Raw genomic sequence first — 25,846 nt, forward strand, 5'->3', positions numbered from 1 at the left:
GCGTTAGTTGGGTTGCATGCAATTAGGCGTTTTGCACAAGGCTGGATTTGCCAGTTGGACAAGTTTGGGACTTTTGGAGATAGAATCGATCTTGGGCCCAACTTTTGGAGGGCTAAATCAAACTTGGGGCTTAGCTTTAGGATACAAAAATTGAAAAGTTTCCATCCCATAAAAATAGTGTCCAGGACTATTTTGCTCAATAGCTATTACACTTGAGAAACCATGAAAAATACTCTTCATTTCTTTGTTTCTTGGCTCCTCGGAGGTTAATAAACTTGAAAATTTGGAGGGTAAGTGCCACTCCTGTCCCCGCCAAGTTACGCCTATATCTAGCTCTACCCCTACGATAATTGTATTCCCAACATCTCCAAGTCATTTTAATATTCCCTTCCTTCGACACAGAGAGAACACATAATCCTTCCAAAGGATTTCGTCCTGCTTACACTTGGAAGGAGTCCATTAACGTTAAACCCTATGCTGCTTCGGAATTAATATTTCATCTCTGGCGTCTTTTTTATCCATTCTCCTCTTCCCTTTCTTCCATCTCCCCTGCATCTTCCGTTCCTCCGTATTGTCAGGATTCCATCTTTCAAAATAGGGTTCTAATTTCACGTTGGTAAAAATCCATTTTTTTCGGAGCAAAGGGGGAGGGGATGTTTTTTTGTTGCTTGCCTGCAGGGGCGGTGTTTCTCTACGTGTTTGTTTAGGGTAATTTTTCATCGTTATTGTTTATGCGTTGAGCTGCCGGGAAAGAAATAATGTGGATAAATGGTACTAAGGTCGTTTTTCATTCGATCGCTAGGGAGTGTTTTATTTCGCCATGTCTGGTTCGCCGGTGGCGAGTTTTGCGCTTCCTGGACCAATATTGCGAGGACATTTCTAAAACCAGCAAAAACTAATATTATGTTCGATGTTTTTGGTAAAAGTGAATAGACACAATTTCAGAATTGCGGAGGGAGGGTTGAGAATCCACATGAGATGGAGAGCGGGATAGCCTCAAGATCAATGTGTGGTGCGCAGTTTCCATGGAGCACCTCATTGGTCCATTCATCTTCGAGGAGGACACGGTGAAAGGCGCCAGCTACCTGAACATGTTAGAGACATTCCTTGTTCCGGAACTTCAGAGATTAGGCATCATCAATGAGGTCCACTTCCAGCAAGATGGTGCCCCCAAGCCACACACACACACATTGCCCTTCAAGTTCGTGAGTTTCTTGATGGTCAATTTGGGGAGAGATGGACTGGCCGCAGAAGACCCATGCCTTGGCCCGCAAGGTCACCAGACCTTACGCCTTGCGATTACTGGCTGTGGAGACATGTCAAGATCCAGGTGTATGCACAGAAACTGACGGATCTTGACGACCTGATGTGATACACAACATTCCGGACGAGAACCGTCAGAACGCAATTCTCGGATTCAAAGAAGATTGCAAGAATGTTTGGACGTGAATGGTGCCCAGCTGGATATCTATTAATTTCAAAGTTTCCTATGTGTAAGAAATACTATTTCGTTGTAATCAAACTATTACTTTAAAAGTTGTAGGTTTTTAGAATCCTGCAGGACTTTTAAAACACAGTTTATGTTGCCTTATGGACATGATTCGGAATTCTTTTCTGGAATTTGAAGACTGTACTGACCATAATGGAGCCGCGATGACTGCGTCTGACTGCCACGCAACAGACCCTGGTTCGATTCCTGGGGTGGCTGATCTAAGGTCGGAATTTTTCCGGCCTTGTCCCTACACAAAGCGGCTCTGGAGTTCACCCAGGCTGAATTAAATGAGCACCTGTGGCAACCATGGGGGATAAAGGCGACCGAAGCGTGTTGTTGATCACATATGAATGATATCAATAGAATGTATGGGGCTCTACACTAACATTCCCCTATATATGCCTCATGGCATGGTGTAAAGTGCACAGGGGATTTCTCCTTACCTTCCTAACCATAATATCGCATTTCTTCTGTCCATGAGGCGCACGTTTAAATTTGAGATGAAATTTTATGAGTTGAAATGTGTCACACTTTATTCTCACCAGTACAGTCACGAACACTTCTGGGTTGTCACGATTTTCATTCAATAGCCACCATAAGTAAGGTAAGGTTTTTGACGATTTTGCATCTCTTGTACAAAGATTGAGAAATTTCCCTAATGTATTTCCCGTGATTAAATAAGAGAATAATTGTTAAGGCTTCCATTGAATTTTTTGTTAGTTTGGAGAGATAAGCCATCTTTTGGCATTTCTTGAAACATTTTACCCAGCTTTTGGTACCAGTTTCATAGATCGGAGACCCATTAAGATCGCATATTTTGTGTTTCGCATGGTTCGTACTTATCAATTGTATATTGTGGAACATAGTTCAAGGTGCCGTTATGCTTTTTACACGAAAACAAATGCAATTCTTCACATTCTGAGTGCTTTTTTTTATACCTTTCTTCGCTTCCAGAACACACAATATGGCGGGCACATCTTGACTCACGTTGTGGGTATGCAGTGTTTCAACCTTCTTCACCGAAAAATACCTACTATCGTGTTCGTCACCGGTGGAAATTATACACTATGGACGGGTAGCTAACCGATAGCCCCACGAACCATTTCCGATTAGGTTAGGTTAGGTTTGGTTACGTTAGGCAAGTATAGTAAAGAAAGGAGGGTTTGAAACACTGACAGGAGCTTACGTCATCAAACGTACGCAGCATCCGGTTGTCGTAGGGCAAGCAAATGAATGCAATGGCAATTGTGCGTCGGTGAGATATTTCTCTTGAAAAATACATGATTTTCCGGTCAAATATATTCCAGGATGAAAGAAAATACCTTGACGAACGTTGCAAACCTTGGAGAAACTCATTTCCGTAAGTAGTTTGTTCTGTAAAAATGAAGAAATCTGTCTCCGATGTATGAAACTGTTACTCAGCTTTTTTGATGTGCGTTTCCCTATCCGAGGCAGGCATCAGCTGTTGTCCACAACTTCAAACTATACGGATAATAAGACACGGAAATATCCAGAACGTCGCCAAGAATCGAACCCAGGACTACGCTTCAGCCACTAAACCCAGAAACATGGTTGCAGTGCCTCTTCCACATCTCTCCTTGCTATGTCATGTACTGATCAAACCGCGCGTGGTTTTTTTCGACTCTCTTCTCGGATTCCACTTGCAGACATTTGAAATTGGGTTTAACTCGTTCGTGACCTGAAATCGTCAGCTACCTCCCCTCTTCCCAGTCCTCTATGGTCTCCCAATTTGAATCGCTTCGCCTTGTGGAAAAACCAGAAGAACCCAACGACACAGTACATGGATGAAGGGTATGGGATGGCCGTGGATTTGACGTTTCTGTTGTAAATCAAGTTTTGCCGGGATGTCTGCACATGCGACAAATTTAATGGCTTCTACCTTCGTGCAGGAGGGTGGAAGGATGGAAATAAGTTAAGGGGGAAAACTGCTTGTTCGTGAAACTGTCAGTTCACGTGACGCAGAAAGAAGCTTTCGCTACATCTTCATCCTTCTCCCTGCGTTTCTCTCTCTCCCTGTGTCACTACTTCTGTCTTCTCTTCCTCTCTCTGTCATTATCTTTCTACTCTCTTCCTCTCTCTGTCACAATTTTCTTATCCCTTTCTCCCACAGTTTCTTTCTTCTCACTCTTTCTCTCTCCGTCATCATTTATTTCTTCTCTCCCTTTCTCTCACTATTTCTTTCTTATCTCACTCTCTGTTACTATTTTTCTTCCTCTTTCTCTCTCTCTCGTTCTCCTTTTTTGTCCCTCTCCTTTCTTCCTCGCTCCATCTTCCAATTTTCCCTTCCACTTCTCTCCCTCCGTTTCTCTTCCACATCTCTCTCCCTCCCTTTCCTCCACTTTTCAATCTCATCTCTCCCTCCCTTCCTCTCTTCCACTGTCTCCCCTCATCTCTTTCTTCCTCGTTCCTTCTTCCCATTTTCCTCTCCTTCAGTTTCCTTTCCACATCTCTCCCTCCCTTTCCTCCCTTTCTACCCCTCTCTCTCTCTCTCTGTCAATATTCATGTGAGATTTCACTAATAACACTAATCCTTCAGGACACTGTAGTAGCGTAACAAGCATGGAAGTACTCCTCACAGACACCTTCGTTCTGCCCTCTTTATTCTTGTACCATGAAGTTGGAGCTCACCGTAACGGTGTGAATACGCTTCGGGATGTCAACTGTGGCACGCACTGTAGCGGTAAGGGACGCCAAACCCTGGCACGGAGAATAATATAAGGGTAAGATGGAGCCTAGACAGCACCAGCATCCATACCTCAAAGAACATCTCCTATGCAGTATCCATAACTCACTACTCAATTCATAAGAAGAACAAACAGCGTCTACAGAAACGCGCTCTCTAGTCGCTATGACTCTCTGAAAGACAAAGAGGAATATATCATGATTCCTTTCTCCTTAGTCACGCCCTGCGAAAAGGGGGGCCTCGCCTCAAAGGACCCTTTCTTCCAATCACCTTGCTTAAAACAAAAGACTGCCTCTTAGCGCACCGGCGTCTCAATGACTATCCCAGTAATTACACCTATGAATGGTTCCGAGCTCCCCCTACTTTTTTTACGCCTAGAAAGAAATCAGAACAATAAGATTGAAACCTTCTTTTCACCGGTTCTCCTTCCAACGGCGTTCTTTTGACTTCGTCTAAGCTCTTTATCCATGCAAATGCTTAATGAGAGTCTGTGAATGGGGGGAGGGGGGAGGATGAATAGGAAAAAAAAGTTGCTGCCTCGTGATATAGGACCGCGCAAAAGTTTCCGAGAAAGGGTTGGCTCTTCTTCATCTCTTTCTCCTGGAGTGGTGATCCTGAAAGTTTCCGTACACCGCGATCGGGTAAAAGTCGTAGGTTCCAGTGTTGCAAACCCAGCAGATGTGTGTCTAAATATTGCCCCTTTTTTGTTACGATACATGAGAGCTTCACAAGCTTTTTCTTATCGTCCTGTGCCGTCGCTGTGCGGTCTAAGGCATCAGGCTTTGGGCTCGGGCTACGGAACGCGCGCTGGTTCGAGTCTCCTTGGGGGAAGCGGAACAACTTTTCACCTGAGATTTTGGCTATTCCCTGTCTCAAGTATCTCTGGAGCGAGGCCGCGAATGGCGATAGAGACGGAGGGAAATCGAGTGGGCAGGGCGAAGCAGTACATGCCGCTGAGAAGGATGGTACCTGCAGTTGCCTCCCCCTCCACGCAATCCCGTTCCCTCTCGCGTGTTCATTGGTGGAATCGTCTCGCGTCACTACTTGCGCAGACACTTGTTTTCGTTCGGTGGCCGCGGTGGCTCAGTCGGTAAGGCGTCTGACTACCATGCTAAAGGTCCCGGGTTCGATCCCCGGCCGGTTCAAATCCGGGAACTTTTCTAACGATGGAAGCGGCCCCGGCGCTCACCCAGCGTCGAATAACATGGGTACCTGGGGGAAACCCTGGGGGGTAAAGGCGGTCAGGGGCGTGATGCTGATCACATAACCCCCACTCACGACCGGATCAAGAAAGTGTGGGGCGTTACTCCTACACCCCCTATACGCCTTCATGGCGTGGTGCTATGCACAGGGGAGCACATTACCTTTATCTTTTACCTTGTTTTCGTTCACCTGCTCCAGAGTTAACGGGGACAGTGTATAGTGTATGGGACCACACACCATCGTGAAGAAATTGGGGACCTACAAACGAGTAGCGTAACCTAGTCATGGAAACCTACAACAATGGCTGTTGTTTCGTCGTGCTGACCACACGTCCCCCTCCGTACCAAGCTGAATGTTCACCCACCTCTGCTGAGGCATGCTGGAGTTTCAGAATGTAGACCCTGGCCCCCACGAGCGGTTGCACCACGGAAATTATAATTTCCTTATCGCTACTCGCTGCAAAATGTCCGGAATGGAAAATAACTTCCCAATTTGAATTTTCCCGTTATTGAATACGTTTTATTTAATTTTAAAATCCCAGTACGTGCACTTCTACAGTCATGCCATAGCAACTAGCCCTGGATACAATGCGAGAGGCTGTCTTGATACTTATCCAACGTCCCAAGGAGTCTGTGGAGAAACGCCACGCAAAACGCTAGAGATGGTTAAACAGTGAATGGATGGAGTAAAGCAGTGTGAGCTGCTGTAAACGGCTGGTAGCTGCAGTCGCATTGTCCCTCACGCTTTAATGCTCGAGCCCTCTCGAATTATTATTTGGCGCAAAATACTTTTTTTCGTTCGCATGCTGCATAGACTCCTGAAAAATAATTCAAATTTTCACCACCAGGTGCAAATGTGGCGCATAGAATTAAATTTCCCGTACTCAGATTCCCATGGTTTCCACAACCTCTGTATCAAGTTTTACCGCAATTCGATGCTTCGAACAGAGTATAGGGATCTCTGTGTAGGGTAACTTGAATTGTGGCCACCCAATACAATATATCATATTCCTATACTGCACTTTTTATACATTAAATATAAAAATAAATGTAACATATATTATTTTATTTATGTATATCTATTTATTGTATGTGTTAAGCTAAGTAATAGTTTTGTGTGATAGATTGCAAGTACAGTGAGGGAATTATTTATGAAATATATGAAACTAATTTTTATAATGGGAGATATTAATTCTATTAGTGCGTAGAGATCGGTTTGTTCATTGAATTCTCCAGCCTAAATATTGCCTATTTTTGTGGGAGCAGGAAAAGTATGATACAAAAGGTTTATGATCCATAATGGGAGATATCAATGATATTATTTTGGGTCAGGTAATATTGAATTTTAATTAATAATATTTTTTATCGTAATATAGGGAGCTAGCTAGTGAAATCAAATTTGAAGGTAAAAGTGTCATATTTTTCTATTAGTTGCAACACTGTCAGGAAGAGGTGATAACACAGTTCATGAGCATTGTGGTGTACCAAAAGTGGTCGGTCGGTGCAGCGAGTGCTGTTGTCTATGTATAAGGTTGAAACGAACACGACACCATTTTGTGTACTGTCCTAAAACATGTTTACAAAGGTATAACAGTGATTTTGGATCAAAATCCAGTGGGCCCGCGGCCAAAATGCACAAGAATGTCATCAATACCTACATGAAGCCGGTAGCAACAATACCTAGCCGTATCTGATTGTTGCACAATGGTGACAATATGGGGAACCCACCATGATTTTCCTCATGTAGAGGTTGTTCTCACTGACACATCCCACCTCCTCAAGATGCTTGCATGAGGTATGTCTACAGATTTAAAAATCACGAACACGTTCTACCTGTGCTTAATCAGCACAACATTCTCAACATGGCAAGACGGAGAGAACTGCACATGACCTGCATTACTTGCAATGTTATAAATAAAAACATCCAGGACTATCTGAGTGTAAAGCTTAAAGCCAGGAGTGAAACGCACTCATACTCCACCAGAAGCGCCGCTAATCTCCATATACCTCGCTGCAGAACTTCTGTTTCGCAATCTTCATTCATTTACGTGGCACCTAAAATCTTTAATGCACTCCCGAACGAAATAAAGCAACTGAACTACAAACACTTTCGTAGGGCAGTATATGATTCACTGATTGATGATCAGAAGCAAAGTAAGACCACATATGATTAAAAACTGTTTCCTGTGAATTATTGGAAAAACTGGACCGAAACTAAGTTAATACATGTATATTATTATATTTTCATTTATTGGCACACGCGCACTGTATATATTTTGTCATCTGTTTTCTTTCTGTGATTTTCTTTGTGTAGTAGTAGTTTTTTTTATAGTTTCTTTTATGTTATTTTACTTATGTAGTGTCTTATAATCTCCATGTATAATAATGTACCTAGGTACTTTGCTACATTTTTCTTTGTCGGGTTAGGTGGTAGATCAGCATTTGCTGAACCTCGCCCAAGAATAAAGACCATTGAATTGAAAAATGCACTTCTTGTGCAACAATCAGATACGGCTAGGTATTGTTGCTACGGGCTTCATGTAGGTATTGATGACATTCTTGTGCATTTTTCCCGCCGGCCAACTGAATTTTGATCCACAATCGCTGTTCTACCTTTGTAAACATGTTTTAGGGCAGTACACAAAATTGTGTTCGTTTCAACCTCGTACATAGACAACAGCACTCGCTGCATCGACCACTTTTGATACTCCACAATGCTCATGCACTGTGTTATCGTCTCTTCCTGACAGTGTTGCCACTTTAAAATTTACAACCTGCGTATATTTAATTATAATTGTCGTAAAAATATATTGCATTTGTTGGTTTGGAGATTGCTATTTGTTGTAATATTTGTTTTTATAAAAATTGATTCGGCTGGTTTCTCCTTGGTGAAACGTTGAAAAGGTTTGCAACACTGAACAGAGATCAAAGTGGTATGAATGGTTTGCAGCTCGGTTGAAAAGAGGTGGGAGGCGCTGTCTTTGGTTCAATGCGAGGAGATTAAGGCATATTGATCCTCTCGGGAGTTACCCATCGAGGCGAGTTTTAGTACCAGAAACACTTTGTGGAACAGGTGCGGATCCGTTGTCTTCGTCAATGTTCCTGTTAGAAAAGGAGGGGGTGCGCAACACAGACTTCGAAGCCCTTCTATGCATGTTTATAAAATCGCAATTCAAGCATCACTTTGAGGCAGTTTCGCTTCGGCTGAAGCTACAATAGAATGGCTGTTGTGGAGGGATGGTTGCGTCACTTTGCAGCCCAGCTGGGGTTCTTAAATTCGTTTACAAGTCCTGGTGCTCTGCCAGTAGACAGGTTCCCATATGCATAGGTTCTTTCAAACGAAACGTCCCAATAACAAAACATTATAATTAATTTTATTTTCATCCCACAGGCAAGACAACTACAGTCGTCGAAAGAGCATAGCTCAAAATTTATTTAGATAACATGTTCAAAGGATGTCTGTTCAACATTTCCCGTGTTCGAATCACATGTTTTCACAAACTTGATTCAGAGTTTCACAGTTGACGTTTGCAACTCATTATTCCATCTTCGGTGTCAAGTTCGATGAAGTTGGAAAATTATTTTACGAAAAACAAACGTTTTTGTTTCATAGCGTTTGTCAATGCCTGATGCAACTGAAGGAAACATGTGTAAATCTTGTCTTGAAATACGCCACACTATTGTCAACGACATGTCAATATCAAATGATAATACATCAATATTTATTTCTGACGGTTGCACGCGATTGACCTTCCGCTTTACCTGTCTCCTTATACTGCTTCACATATCGTCTAATTGACTTTGTGTCTGGTGTCCGTACACAATGGCACTCGTGTCCGAACTTTCTTTGGACTCACATTGTTTCCCTTTTCTTGATGGCATCAGATCGAGACGTGTAACAGGAAAACCTTGTTAAAACAACTTTCTACGACTGTAGTTATTTTGTCTGCTTGTTATCAGGGTGTTTTTAAGTGAAAGATTCTGTATATCCGGAGTGTAAACTACGGGAAAAAATTCATTGACTTTGTCAGCCTACTGACAACTGTCGTGTTGGCAGTTCTTACCTTCATACGGTATTTTATTACATCCTAGATTAATCCAACTGTAACTGACATGTTAACACAAAATGATAGCAAAACAACCCCACAGCGTAAACTTCTCTATCATAAAATACATTCTAGTTGCTACTTTTGGATATGTTAACATGTCAGTTACATTTGGATTACTCTTGTTGCGAAGATCCTCCTAAGGAAATATTTTTAGATTCATCTTGCGGGATTTTATTTCCAGAATATGGATACTGTTTTCAGTGTAGTGAGTCTGGAAAAGGCAACTACTTTATAGAATACCAAAGCTCGTTCTTCTCTTAAATTTCATTCAGTTTTTATCTGGGAGACTAGTTTACATCGTGGCCTAATTTTTTCACTGCGAGTTTGTATCATCGCCATCTTTGGAGCAGAAAGTTAGACGGTTCATATCTAAAGGTATCTTTACCAGCTTTTTCGTAGGATTGTTTAGCGAGGAGAGAAATGAGTTATTGGAAATATTTACAAAAAAAGAGAACGCTTCACAGTGGGCAATATCGTCTATTCACAGATGATTGACAGCTTTTGACAGGATTGATACGCTATCAATGTAACATTATGCTACTAGAGACACAATGTGTAGTGTGTCTCAAATTGCACGTACCATCACATGGACCCACTATTTGATCTTCCCTCCTGGGGTATTCACAATCCACAAGGCAACTCTTATTCAGATTCCTTACTCAGTTTCTTCGTACTGAACTTTATTGTCCGACAGGTAAAATAATTGTCACCGGCAACCATGAATTTGTATTGTGTGGTTTCATAGATCCAGGATATTTTTATGGCCCGAAGCATCATAAAGAGCTCTGCGCAAGCAAGACTTTGCTAAATCATTCACCTTGATGCCGTATGCACGAAAGGCAAGCCCTGGCGTTCATGTAGCGTCACTAAACATTGTCCTTTTCTGTAATTCACTTGGTAAACATATTGGTCAACGCCTAATGTTTTATCTCTCTTTTCAGGGCTGTGAAAAAACAAAGCCTGTTCTACTTGTGATATCTTTGGCAGGAATCAAAATATGCAGCCCGGACGGGAAGGTAAGTAAAAATATAATGCTTCAGGGCGATAACTTTCAATTTTCTCGTTTTTGGTTTTCTAATAATATTTAGTAAAAACTGTAGCCCAATTTTACCAGTAGTATGCTTGAATATATTATAATCACGTACAAATACTCAAATTTACTTTGCACTGCCACCTAGCGACACAAAAATTAAACCAACTTTTCGGAGCACCCTCGTATATGAAGAACTAATAATATGCTCATCTTTCATCCTGTATACCTTAAAATCCATCTATAAGAGGGAAAATAAATTCCACAGCGTGCTTCTGAAGCTTGCGTACGTTTCAGTTCTCGCTGACGGAGATATTGTATCGCAGGAAACCCGTTTATCATCTTGAGTGTCAGTAATTCCTGTAGAGATGACGTATCAAAATTTTGACGTTCCCAGTGATAGATTGCGCCACCTGCAATGACAGGAGGATTTATTCGGACTCGTCATCCAGGTTTTAGGTTCGTCTCCCTCGGGATATATTCGCTTTTTTTGAGGAACGGGACGCGAGGAGAAAGGGTTTGCTGCCCGGGAAGAATTTCTTCGGAGATCACCCTCGAAAAGATCGATGTAATATTAGCGCCACGGATATACTGTCCAAGAAAATGGAGATTTTATTGCTTGTAGATCGCCAAGTGTCGCGTCACACCGCAGAGTATAGACGAGCAGATGTGATCTCTTCGTCGCGAGACAGGGAGGCAACCGCCAGAGGCGCTGCCGTCGCTAGGGATTTCTCTACTTTAGCCTGTCAATTTCTCACGTTGTATGCATTCATTTTCAATACGTTTCACTTAGAGTATCCTGGTGGTAAAACATAGTATTGTCTTCTTTATTTCGCCACTGTGGAAGCAACCGAGTTTAAAAAATAATTTTTACTGCCTCGATGACCTAACACGATGTCTCATGATCTCCCCACTTCACGTTCAGATTCAAGTCCCGACCTTTATTTCTAATCATTCGTTCATCCATTGTTGTAATGTAGATTGTACCAGTGGCGTCTCGTGGCCTCAAACTTGGCCGGGGCTTATTTTTAAAGAATTTAAAATATAATGACAATTCACATGAATTACAAAAAATAGGTATTTTTTCTGGACTTTTTTTTTGAAAGAATTTAAAATGTAATGACAAATTACATGAATTACAAAAAAAACGGGTATTGTTGTGAAACGTACCTTTCTACGAACGTTGACTCCTGTTCTTCTGCTCAGCAAATTTCGTTATTACTTTTTCGTTGAAACCCTCTATGTTTGAAATGTATTCTATCTCTATTGTAAGCAAGTGCCAAGTCATTTGGTCTGTCTTGTCCCATTGCATTTCTTAAGCAGGTTTTAATACGCTTCAATGTGCTGAAACATCGTTCAGATTCAGCTGTTGCCACTGGAGTTATTAAAACTATGTTTGTCATTTTTACTGTTTCTGAAAAGGTACCCTCTAAATAATTTTAAATAAAAAATGAATGCAATCTACTGATAGAGTTTATGTTTTTCAACTCTTCACTACAATAAAGAACACGAAGTTCCCTCTTTAGTTTTTCCTCTTCTATGAAGGGATAATAAATCTGGGAAGATGCCTCTGTTTAAAGATTGTACTCTTTCATTATGTCCTCGTAGAGCAAGTTCATGTCGACCACAGAATTTTAAGCAATCGATAATTCTATTTAATATATGCCTATTTTTCCGGACAAATTCATTGTGTCTTGTAATTGACAGCCTATGTCCTTCATCAATTTGTGTTCGAACATCAACCCTGCCAAACTCACTCAAACATAGCGAACGAAAGCCACCACAACACTACAGAACAACACGCGAGATCGAACGCGACGCAACGGAAGTAGCCCCGAATCAGCACTCAAATCCATTGCACTCTCCCCTCCTCTCTCTGCTAGCATGTGACCTTCACTGTAGTGTAGGTGGGTGTAGGCCACGCCTTTGCGACGTGCCCCGGAAAGCGATAATTGACATCAATGCCGCTAGGAGCGCTGACGTATCCATTGCAACAGACGATGAATTTACGTGGGTATAAATCACCTTTTAAAAGACTGTGTGATAGTTATGCGTTATGGTGATTGATAATTACGTGAATACGTCCGTTTTTCTTTAGGGGCTAAGCCCCGGAAGCCCCAAGGGACGAGACGCCACTGGATTGTACTATTTCACTAAATATTAGTACGAAATACTCTCACTAAGGACGGAGAATATGCTTTCTGAGAATAATTGGTAACAATTGATCCTATATTTTACAGTAGTGTGCTTGAACATATTATATTCGCCTCGAAACAGGCAACATTGACTTGTCACTGCCATCTATGAGAGAAGAGAATAACAGAAAAGAAAGAGGGAGAATGAGTCGGGACCATAGATGACGCCAAAATTGTGAATCAGCTAATCTCATTAATGTAATGTTGCACACATAAAAATTAATTTTGCAGCGAGAGAAGAAACTGGGAAAATGGAGATGAGAGAAAAAATATAATATTACAAAGTGCTTCAAGGCGTTTACCAATCGCGGAAACTTTAGGAAATACTATCAGCCCATGGTGATTATATAAAAATTATGTTTAAATTACACTTCTTTTTTTTATTACAGTAACTTTTTATTTTTCTTCAGGATCTTTAGAAGAGATGTGCAAAAGCACTCATAACCAATACACTACGAGGCTTGAGTGAAGAGAATAGATAGAAAAGAAAGATTGGATCAGAAATACAAATTGCAATAGACGACGGCAAGATGGAAGGAATTCACTCGATAAGAAAAGATAATGACTGTGGTGGACAGAAAAAGGAGATGGGGTATTGAAAGAGAGAAATGGAAGAGGAAAGAGCGCAAGAGAGAAAAGGAAGAGGAAAGAGTGCAAGAGAGAGAAGGAATAGGAAAGAGTGCAAGAGAGAAAAGGAAGAGGAGAGAGTGCAAGAGAGAAAAGGAAGAGGAATGAGCGCAAGAGAGAAGAGGAAAGAGCGCAAGAGAGAAAAGGAAGAGGAAAGAGTGCAAGAGAGAGAGAAGGAAGAGGAAAGAGCGCAAGAGAGAAAAGGAAGAGGAGAGAGCGCAAGAGAGAAAAGGAAGAGGAGAGAGCGCAAGAGAGAAAAGGAAAAGGAAAGAGCGCAAGAGAGAAAATGAAGAGGAAAGAGTGCAAGAGAGAAAAGGAAGATGAAAGAGCGCAAGAGAGAGAAGGAATAGGAAAGAGCGCAAGAGAGAAAAAAAGAGGATAGAGTGCAAGAGAGAGAAAAGGAAGAGGAAAGAACGCAAGAGAGAAAAGGAAGAGGAAAGAGCGCAAGAGAGAAAAGGAAGAGGAAAGAGTGCAAGAGAGGAAAGGAAGAGGAGAGAGTGCAAGAGAGGAAAGGAAGAGGAAAGAGCGCAAGCGAGAGAAGGAAGAGGAAAGTGCGCAAGAGAGAGATGGAATAGGAAAGAGCGCAAGAGAGAGAGAAGGAAGAGGAAAGAGTGGAAGAGAGAAAAAGAAGAGGAAAGAGCGCAAGAGAGAAAAGGAAGAGGAAAGAGCGCAAGAAAGAAAAGGAAGAGGAAAGAGTGCAAGAGAGAAAAGGAAGAGGAGAGAGTGCAAGAGAGGAAAGGAAGAGGAAAGACAGGGTGGCGACAGACCTGGAAAACCGGGAAAAGTCAGGGAATTTGAGGTGTCAAAAAAAGTCAGGGAAATGTCAGGGAATTGTTATTGTCTTAATTTACTTCGAACACTCTTTTGACGAAAATTGTTATAACTCGGGCACCGGACCAAGGAAGGGGGGTCTGGGGACGCGACCCCCGAATTTCAATGGAAAAAACGTAAATATCTGGAGTTTGGCCCCTCTTCTCCAGCTATTTTGGGGAGAAGGCGCAAACTTTAATATTCTTTTCAAAGAATGGACATTTCTCAAGAGAATGAAACATGTGTCATGTTCTAGGGTGCAATACAAGTTGAATAATAAGCCAAAATGTGATTTTTTTTAACGAAAAATATAGGTAATTTGCATTTTTGGAGGAAAATTGTTATGACTCGGGCACTATGGGAGCAATCTACTTCGGATAAGTTTTGTTTTGCAGATAAAACATCGTAGCATGCAACCGTGTACAATTCAGAACGCCGAACCAAGGAAGGGGGGTCTGGGGGCGCGACCTTCGAATTTCAATGAAAAAAAAAATCTGGAGTTTGCCCCTTCTTCTCCCGCTATTTGGAAAGAAGGCGCGAACTTGATTATCCTTTTTAAAGAATGGACATTTCTCACGAGAATGAAACATGTTTCATGTTCTTTGGTGTCATACAAGTTGAATGATAAGCCAAAATGTGATTTCTTTTTTTTTTTTTACGAAAAATAGGTAATTAGCATTTTTGGAGGAAAATTGTTATAACTCGGGCACTATGGGAGCAATCTACTTCGGATAAGTTTTGTTTTGCAGCTAAAACATCATAGCATGCAACCGTGTACAATTAAGATCGCCAAACCGAGGAAGGGGGGTTTGGGGGCGTGACCACCGAATTTCAATGAGAAAAAACAAGAATCTGGAGTTTGCCCCCCTCTTCTCTCGCTATTTTCTGGAGAAGGCGCAAACCTTAGTATTCTCTTCAAAGAATGGACGATTCCAAAGAGATTGAATCTTGTTTCATGTTCCTGGGTGCCATACAAGTTGAATAATGAGCCAAAATGTGAAATTATTAGGAAATGTGTCATGTATATGTTGCGGAGAGGGGGGGGGGAGGTTGATCATCAATATGAATTTACCCAGGCTTGCTCCAGACCTGTGTCAGAGTTTCAACCCAAACAGAAGAGTATGAGGGTCCAAAAATCACATTCATGTCGTAATCTGCACCATGATACCATATGGTTTCATCGGGTCAGAACGACCTCACTCTGATGATACCATATAATATCATCGAGGGAGTAAAGGTTAAGCCTCTAAATATTACGTGGAAAATGCATTGAATTATCATTTTTTCTTGTCCGTATTGGAGAGTAGTAAGGAGACAGAACTGTCAACAGATGGAGGGGATGGGAGCGGGTGGCACCGTCCGATAGTTGTCGGATGTCGTAGTAAGGCATTTTGTTGGGCAAACTGAAGGAACATGGAAACAAATAGGTTCCATTGATACATATGATTTTTGTCGAATATCGCCACCCGACAAAGTATCTCACTACAACATGTGACAGAAATTGCATGCATGGGACTCTTATGATTTTTGTTCGATGTCTTCGGACTGCAACATCCATCAAAAATCGTATGCATAAACAAGAAGAGCTTTAGACTGCAAATATGCTGCTGGAATTTTATTACTCTTCTGGCTCACTTCACCTCATTTAATGTAGCAGTGCTTACAAAGGTTTTCTTTCATCATCCTGACGTATTACTGGTTTCACACAAGTTAACATACGTTTACAATCATATTGCACTATTCTTAGATATCAAGAAGACAAGAAGAATCCAACAAAACTGGATATATATTGAATGCTATCACGAAAAAGTGTAACATAAATCTGCATTGGTGATCGTTATAAAAATTAGCAAGTGCATGCTCCAAACCTCAAATTTACTGCAACACTACTATTGCAATGAAATTAACACCATTCTCTGTCCTGTCTGTTTAAACTCGTGAGAGATGATCATTAATCTCTCACTGAGTAAAGTTAATGTCCAATATTATGAAATAAAATACTAATAATAAATACGTAAATATTTTAATATCATATTTACTCGAATCATTCAATCATAAAAGCAAATCACTTTCTTCAAGAATTGACTTTTTTTCTGCCAGCCCTGCGAAATTTTCACTTTCCATCTACTGATTTATACGAGGGGTGGCCAGAAAGTAATTTCCGATTGATTTTTCGCAAACGCCAAAACCGTGAAAAAATGGTAATTGCTGCGAAGTTATGTTTAGGAATGTGCAGTGATATCTGGACACAATTTTCGCCCTTTCTAAATATCAAAATAATGCGAATTTGTCATAAAATGTGAATTGTTGGCGTTTTTAGCGATTTTTTTAAAAAAGAAATGACTTAAAACAACTAAAATTTCCATGAAATCGAACATTCTTGTCTTTTCTAGGCCATGTTTGTGTACACAGAACATGCAAGTTTTCCAACATTTTACTCAAGAGTTAACTATAGAGTTATACGTACATGGAATAATTCCGACAGCCACATTAAATCATGCATTTCCCAGGATTTTTTCAACTTCTATCAAAACCATTTGCATCACAGAGAAAAGTGGCAGGGTTCTAACAGGAGATCGAGTGCGTATCTACTGTCACACGGGATCCACATCCTCGTATTTGTCGCACGAGATATGTTTTGAATTACCAAGCCAAGTGCGCTCCATCGGCATTTGTCAAGCGAGTAATAATGGAGCTCAGTAGTTAGGGCGTCTGACTACTATGCAAGAGACCCGGGGTCGATCCCCTGCGGGGGAGAAACCTCTTCAGTTAAACAAAGAGATGAAAGTCGGTACATTCAAGGCCAGGGCTGTACAGGGAGTGGTCCAAGACCTCTCACCTGAAGTGATGCAAAGGGCCTGTGTGTACTCAGCTGTATGGGGTTGTGCACAGTCGATTGGCCTTCCGTGAATTGTCTGCACCATCGTCTGACCATACACGACGTCTGGTCTGCACACCTCACACAATTGCTGGTGACTCTGTGCCAAATTCTGAGTGTACATTGTAGGCTAGGCTCGGTGGGAGACTGTATGACAGCTGCAATCTTTAACCTAGAACTGTCCTAAAACGGCTGCATTGCAACTGTACCAGATTACTGCTACATGCCACTTCTTCCTGCCTGCATGGGTGTGTGTCTATCTCTGACCACCAGTGCTGCGTATAGGCACCATTGGAGCTTTTTTCAGGATGCCCCTCGTATATGAACTTTCAGAAGCTTTTATTATTAGAGTGTTCCTGTTTTAATGTATGGTTAGTTAAATCAGGTACCTATACAATGCAATTCTATAGATTCTTTGCGTTAAATTTCTAATACCTACATACCCTTTTCGACAGCATTAATGGTATAACTGCATGTTGTCAGTTTCACAGTACTTCACTTGGGTATACTGTACTGAAGCAGAAATCCCATTGATAATGTAAGGAAATATGACACTTTATTTTGTTTGATTCAATTGTTTCACTTATATGCAAGAGTTAAGTTGTTTGCTTTACAGAGAAGAGAGCTTTATGCATTGAAAAATGAGTCCGCACTCATGGTTCTTGCAAGCAGAGGGTTCCAAACCACAGTGGAAATATCAATATATAATACCGAGAATGTATAAGGAGACTGATAAATTACAAATTGTATTTATTAATCAATCACTCTTCACTCTTATCTTTTTAAGTCGTAACTTTAAAAATAATCAAGTATTTTATTTTAAACTTACTGCATATGACAAAATCCGTAATCCTTCCTTAGCTTGTGAATTGTAATAATTTTCCAAATTCTCTATTTTGCAGTTTGAATTCAAATCATAGAGAATAGAGAAATTGAGTCAATTTCATAGAAAATAATATTGATACTTAACAAAACCATACGTGGATCTGTATGAGTTTATTATTTCCATTTGCAAAAACATCGATTTAGTTTAGTTTGTAATTGTCAGGGAAAAATGTAAATTTTGTCCTGGAAAACCTGGAAAAGTCAGGGAATTTCATTTCTGCTTGTTTGTAGCCACCCTGAAAGAGCACAAGAGAGAGAGAAGGAAGAGGGAAGAGTGCAAGAGAGAAAAGGAAGATGAAAGAGCTCAAGAGAGAAAAGGAAAAGGAGAGAGCTCAAGAGAGAAAGGAAAGATAAAAGAGCACAAGAGAGAAAAGGAAGAGGAAAGAGCGCAAGATAGTGAAGTAAGGGGAAAGAGCGCAATGGATAGAAAGAAGTGAAGAAAGAACGCGCAGTGGAGGAAAGGAGGAGAAGAGAGCGTGGAATGTAAGAAAGAAAGAGATAGGGAGTCCAAGAGCAGGGAGAAGAGACAACGGAAGAAAGGAGAAGACAAGAAAAAGAAGAAGGGAACGTAAGGTCCGAGATAAAAGGAAGAATGGAAGAAAGCAGAGAACGGAAGGGGGAGATGAGGGAGAAAAAAGATTTTTAAAAAGAGGGAGAAGAAGATTAAACTTTTGAGTTCCTTTAAAAAATCTCCACAAAAAAAATGAACATTAAAGACAATTTCCCCTTCAGTACGATCGCTGATAGGTCTCTGGTGGCCAGTTTCCAGATCACTTCGCGAGAGGGCACCGCCATCGCATCTGTTCCCCTAATTAGTCGTTCCCGGATTCTACCCATCACTCCGGGATGAATAATGCGTGAGCCGTCATTGTCTGCGTTAGGATATACCCGTCAACCGGACTAATTGCTTCGCCGGACACTAAATAATTAATTTGCCAAGAATGGAGACTCCCTTTGAGCTGGTCAGCGGCATTAAGCCTCTTGGGTTTTTGGTGCTAATACTACTCCCAAGTTCAGCGAGGGAAAGCTTTCACGAAATGCACACCCGGTGTTTCTTATTTTCGGGTTGCTTAACTCACAAGGCAAGTAGCGGCGTAAATATCTCCACTTCTCTTATTCGTGAGCCATCATTCATCTTAATTCAGCAGCACGTCTGTCATTCTGGATGAATCTATCAACTGGACTGAAAATGCCTCGGAATCCATTAATCTGTTTGTCCCTTATCCCCATTTATTCCCTACTCTTTCATTTGTCTATCAATCATCAGTCAATCGCCAAACGTCTATTTGGTTTATGATAGAATTGGAGAAAATGGAGCACGTAGCAGCATGTTCTCTGGTTTTATAGTTCCTACCGGAAAAAGCAGCTGTACATTAATACGAGCTAACTTAATTTTCAATTGATGATGCATTCTGATGTTGTAGCTCTACAGAACACAGCAGCTGTGAGTGAATCTATCTCTTGATGTTCGTACCGCTTCAGCACTGTCTTACTTCTCAGTGATACATGTGAAGTTGTAGCTCCTACAGAAAACGTCAGCTAAGAAACTATCCATTAATGTTCTTACCAAATCAATACTGTGTTACTTCTAATTGATGCATTTGAAGTTGAAGCTCCTACACCAAACAGAAGCTGGGATTCTATTTATGTTCTTACCACATCAATACGGTCTAAATCTTCAGTGATGTATTTTGATGAAGTTTTAGCTCCTACAGCAAACAGCAGGTGACAATCTATCTATTGCTGTTCTTACCACATCAGTAACTCCTCAGTGATGCATTTGAAGCTGTAGCTCCTACAGAAAACGTCAGCTAGGAAACTATACATTTATGTCCTCACCACATCAATTCGGTCTTACTTTCAGTGATGCATTCTGAAGTTGTAGCTCCTACAAAACACAGCAGCTGTGAATCTATCTATTTATGTTTCTACCGCTTCTGTACAGTGTAACTTCTAAGTGATGCATTTGAAGTTGTACTCCTACAGAAAACGTCAGCTAAGAAAGAAACTATATATTTATGTTCACATCACATCAATACGGTCTTAACTCCTCAGTGATGCATTTGAACTTGCAGATTCTACAGCAAACAGCATATGAGAATCTACCTATTGATGTTCTTACCACATCAATACGGTCTAGCTCCTCAGTGGTGCATTTGAAGTTTTAGCTCCTACAGCAAATATTAGTTGAAAATCTATTTATGTTCTCACCACGTCTTACTTCTTAGTGATGCATTTGAAGTTGTAGATCCTACAGCAAACGGCAGCTGGGAATCTTATTTATTGACTTTCTTACCACATCAATACTGTCTAACTCTTCAGTGATGCATTTATAGTTGCAGCTCCTACAACAAATAGCAGCTGGGAATCTATTGATGTTTTTACCACATCGACACGAGCCAACTCCTCAGTGATAACTTCTGAAGTTGTAGCTCCTACAGAAAACGGAAGCTTACAAACTATCTACTAATGTCGTTACCACATCAATACGGACCTGCTCAGTAATATCGATTGTAAATCATTGTTTTTAAATAGTCTTTCATTCTTGATCTTGTCTTGAGTAGATCGCAGTGTTGTGTAGGAATTCTACAATATCCAGACATCATGAACTATTAGTTCATGGTTTGCGTTTCAGTCCGAGCAGATGGCAGCACTGACCATCCTCAAAGGTCATTCAACAGTAGACCAGGGTCTAAATCAGACCACTTGTAACTGGAATATGTTATTGCCTCACTCTATTTCATCTAAGATGTAATTTCTAAGTTACTGGGTGCCTGTTTTCTTAAGTTTTGTAAGCCTAGAGAAGCGAAACTTTCACAGGTTTTTTATTTGGAATTGTCGGAAAAGCCAAAATTTCAAACCAACTTTACAAGAGACTGTCGTGCCTTGGATGTATTTGCAGAATTGTCCGCAGCCTTCTCATCTTGATTCATGAAAGGTAGAGTCTTTATGCGTAGCATGTCTAATTGAGTTCCAAACGAAAGGGAGAAAAATGAACCCACATGAGCGTTTAGACATGTTTACGTCGACAAAAACTGTTATGGAGACCACACCTTGTTCATAACCCGAGAGGCCATGTGCGGGTGCAGACATGAGGAACGACGCTTAATGACGCACGCACGCGGTCACATCTGCAGCTGAAAATTTACGACTCCGTTCCCTGCGTGATGGCGTACACTAAAACCATTTTAGTGTCCGTGCGGAAACAGACCCTCAAACTGAAGGATTTTCCCTACCCCCTTTCGCTCACCCTGTTCTGATAGGGTTGAAGCGGGCGAGAGGACAGTCAGTCAAGAAGGTGACGTTACTGGGGTGCAAGGATGCGTTATGATCTTATGCCCGGAATGCAAAACATCCACGTCCAGAATTCCATTCTCCGGTTTGCAGGATACGCTTAATTTTCGGAAAGTCATTCGTCTCCATCAGCGAATTCCCGCATCTGGGAGGGTGGGGTGGGCACAAGTCCCCTCCGTTCTGCGGTGAGTTCTTGAGTTGTTTGGCGTAGGGTGCCGCGTGCACCGAGCGTGAAATTGTGCGGAAATTTAGATGTATTGTCGCGTCTAGTTTCTCCTCGTTGGAAGGAATGCACATTATGCACTATGCGATTGATCGATCACAGGGTGATTCGAAAATCTCTCCTATATTTTTGATGACAAATTCCATACAAACTATAAGATATCGAAATCAGATATATATATATATATATATATATATATATATATATATATATATACAGAGAGTCTCATAAGTAATAGCGCAAACTGACACAGGTGAAAATACACGATAATAGAAGCAAAAAAGTCTCAGTAAACATGGGTCTGCAAACGAGCCGTTTTCGAGATAATCGCGAATGTGTGATTACAAGCCGCCACTGACTTTATTGTTTGTAAACGTCGTCCTAGTTGGTAAAATGCTAATAATGTGTGCGAATGTGTGGTTACAAGCCGTCATTGATTGAATTTTGTAAACACCGAGTGATTTACTCCTTTCGCGGTCCGAGGTTTGCTCTTTGTTTACAAAACAGAACATTTCCGAGAGATGGCGTTGTAATCAAACAGAACATTTCAGAGAGGTGGCGTTGCAATCAAACATTACAAGCCGCCTTCTACCCACACATTCGCACACATTATTAGCATTTTACCACCTAGGACGACGTTTACAAACAATGAGGTCAGTGGCGGCTTGTAATCATAAATTCGCGATTATCTCGAAAACGGCTCGTTTGGAGACCCATGTTTACTGAGACTTTTTTGCTTCTATTATCGTGTACATTCACCTGTGTCAGTTTGGGATATTACTTTTGAGACACCCTGTATATATATAATACAATATTGTTTGATAGTATCAGCTTATTTTTTGATGAACTGGCGTTCTAGATGACATTGAATTGGAGTTAACAGTATTCTATCAGAACTTTATGTAAACTAATATTCAATTGTTGATCTTAACGGTGTTCATGGTTATGAAATTAACATTTTGAGAATGATTGATCTTACTCTCGCTTTTCTGCTACTTGTGCCTAATCGCGACGATGATGAATGGTGATGATTAGGGAAAGGATTTTAAGGTGCAAAATTATGATCAGGAAAGGGCAAAAAAGATTCTGAAAATGTTTTAAAAGAGGTGCTGATAAAATGCCTTTATTCAATGCCTGCTTTTTTTGCGCCTTCTGTATATAATGCGCGCGGACCGCACAGAGAACTGTGATTCCGCGCGGACCGCACAGAGAACCGTGGTTGCGCGCGGACCGCAGAGAGAACTGCGTTTCTGCCGAATAGGTTTTGTTGAAGTTTGTGTTTTCTTTCGCGGGTTTTGCTGCATTATCTTGGAAACTATTGGGGCTACAATGATTACATCATACCTATTTATAGCTCTCGTTCTGCTCTACAAAATGAGACTATAGGATTTTATGTAGCTGCTCAAGAAGAGAGAAAATAATTTATTTGTGTCTATTTATTTTAACAAAACATGAAAGAAAAGGAAGGAAAAAGGTGCTAAAGTTTCAAAGAATGCTAATCTCACGAAAAGGTGCAACAAAGTGTGTTAATTTCTCTTGCTTTCATGTCCTAAAATACATATCTCAAACGATCGGTGCGAAAACAGCTATATTTTTGGAAAGGTGCTTCATTTTAAAATCCATTCCCTAGTGATGATATATGTAGAATCACAAACATACGTGGACGACACGTCACTATCCCCACAGAGGTTTATACTGTCTGTAAGTCTAGACGCCAGACCCTCTCTAATCTGCAAAAGGCAGTCCAGGGTGTACTACTTAACATTTGAGTGTTCCCAGAGAGGATCACCACTTTACACCCCAATTTTAAAACATTGAGATGGGAAATTACCTTTTTCTACACACGTAAGCGTAAGAGCCATGATTTCCATCTGTTGTTGAATATTTTAATGAAACATGCCCGATATAAAGATCGTCAAATATTTTGAATCATTTTGAAGGCAATAAGTTGAATGTTCATTGGAGAAAATGAAACCTGACGTGATATTTTCACAATTTTCGTTTCGGTTGGCTCTTTGGCGATTGTAGATCGTTGTAGAGTGGCATTGTTGCAGACTAACGGGTCCCTGGCGTCTGATCTTACATCCGGTATAATCTTCTGTGGTGCTTCAATCAGTTAATCGTTGTCAAGTATCGTTTCCTTGAGGTTATCACATCGCGCTACGACGCCAGGGGTCCCGGGTTCGAATCCCGGCCTGGGCGTGGATGTTTGTGAATGTCTATTCATCCATATCATCACTCATCCCCATCTTCGCAAATTTGCAAAAAGTGGCACAAAAATCGAAGTAAAATGAAGCAAATCAATCAGTCAATCGTTTACTTGACTTCCATTGGTGTTGGCTAATTCGCTGGCGCTCTTGCTGTATGGAGACTGTCACCCCTGCGCCTGTAGCTTGGAGTCCATCTTGTGTTAAGACGGTGGCCCTTATAAGGGCCTTGCAAGGAAGGTGTTACCAGGGACGTGGAGTCCTGCTATTGGTGAACGAAGAAACGATGTTGTCTGGCTGTTGGTGGTAGAAGTTCCTTTCCGTTACCTTTCATTCTATCCGTATTGTTGCTGGTGGCGACGTGCTGCTTCCCGAATTCGATGTTGGTGGTCCTTAGAAGGACCGAATCACTGTTAAATTATAACGTGCCAGGGCCCTGGGTTACTGGTGGCTGCTCTGCCAAGCGCCTGAGTCCCGATACCGTGGACCTCTGGGTTCGGAAAAGAAACAATTTGAATATCCATTCAAGTTTTTCGTCTTATTGCTCTAGTTTTTGTTTTATGGATAGTTTTATTTAAAAGGCTTCTGTGTTTCTTCTGACACACTTAATTGCTCTTATTCTATCCGTTTAATGCAGCCAAGACTGTTTTTCTAATCGTGACTATTCTTTCTCAGAAGTACATTTTAACAATTTTGTAATTATACCCCATCTATCGGTTCGCCTGGAGGTAAAACAAGCAAATGTGTTAATTCATAAAAGTCAGGACTGCAAAAGTCGCACGTCATTTATGCGGGTTCTCCTTTTAAAAAATATCATCCTGGACACCAGGTCAGAGTCTTTTCTTATTCGGTTGTTTTTTTTCCCATCAGAAACGCTGACTAAATGGAGGGTGTGGGGTTGTTCTTGTCCCGTTTGATGGATCCGTGGGGTCTTTTTTCACCCCTACCAGAGTGGAAGGCGATTCTCCGTTCCAGGGGCGTATCATGACTGCGATTTGCAGCTTTTTCTCAGCGGATTTAGGTGAAAACTTCACTTGTCAATGATCAATCATTGCAGGAAAAGAAAATCCGACTTGATGTTTTCGCCAATAAATGTCACTAGCGTTCTTGATTCTTACTTTCGTATGGTTTACCAGTGCTTTTGCAAGTATTTATTAAGCAGTTGCATATCATATCTGCGTAATATAGTTGAGGAAAAATAAAGAAATTTCACTTTTCGTGAAAATTTAGATTTTGATACCCTGTTATTGTAGGCTTGCTGTACTACATTTTGTAAAAAGTTTAAAAGTAAACTTTGATCACTTACGGCTTGCATGTTTCATGTGTCAAACATATCACAAGGTTACTTTGTGTAATATCGAAATACGAGTAAATTGGGCAGTGTGTTTCAAAACTCGCGCAACCCAAACTTTGAAAATTTATATCATGAAAACTGTAAGAGATATTTACACCCGGTTTTTTTTAATTATAAAGCCTCATCCATCGAGATACAAGAACTTTTCAATGTTTAACATTATCAATTTACTCCATACAGAAAATTAAATTAATTAATACCTGGCGAAAGACAGGCCAAAAAAGTGCACACCTTAGCTGGCAACACTAGCAGATCGAAATTTTGTCAGTAGACGCAAACAACATGTGCCTAAATATTGGCGATACATTTACGTGAAAAATCATAAATCTTTTCAAAACCTTTGCTTCTGTGTGCAACCCATTCATTGCGTGTCGCTTCGGTCTGGACGTTCCCCGAGTTTCCATAGTACGGATCTTGTATTGATCAGTTACAATAGCGCACTAAAATTTTTGTCCTGTCTGCACGGAAAAAATACGTATCAGTGGCAACCATGATTCTATGCCTTTCGGTTTGCATATGCATACGGGATAAAAGTACCGATTTCATGTGAAAGATTGCTGTCTTTATGATTAGGAATATTGCAGGCTGGTGATTTTAAGAGTACTTTGTACCGCGACGGCCATCTTGGTCCTCCTGCTGGGAGAGCCATTTCCAGCGACTGTTCTTTATTTATTTCCTGCACTTGGAATTTTTGCGTTTCCCCGGCAAAGTTTGGCGTTCTTCTACCAAACCAGTCGCTTCCCATTCTATCCTTTGTTTATTTCTCTTTGTTCTTTGTTCTATGACTTTTGACTGCAGACTCCACCCCCACCCCTCCTTCTCCCGAACTCTCTCTC

The 25,846-nt window shown here is 41.0% G+C and overlaps 1 protein-coding gene across 3 annotated transcripts in view; it reads left to right on the forward strand.

Annotated features, from left to right (window-relative positions):
* Positions 1-25,846, forward strand: part of LOC145996048 (EGFR adapter protein-like) — a 1,377,132-nt gene that overhangs the window by 912,089 nt on the left and 439,197 nt on the right. For all 3 annotated transcript variants that reach the window (XM_083132260.1, XM_083132261.1, XM_083132263.1), the window contains one exon: positions 10,449-10,523. In XM_083132260.1, coding sequence (XP_082988386.1) covers positions 10,449-10,523 — 75 coding nt within the window. The remainder of the gene's footprint in view (positions 1-10,448; positions 10,524-25,846) is intronic.

The sequence above is a fragment of the Lepisma saccharinum genome, chromosome 12 (assembly GCF_977018435.1).
Source record: "Lepisma saccharinum chromosome 12, izLepSacc3.1, whole genome shotgun sequence".
Lineage (NCBI taxonomy): Eukaryota > Metazoa > Arthropoda > Insecta > Zygentoma > Lepismatidae > Lepisma > Lepisma saccharinum.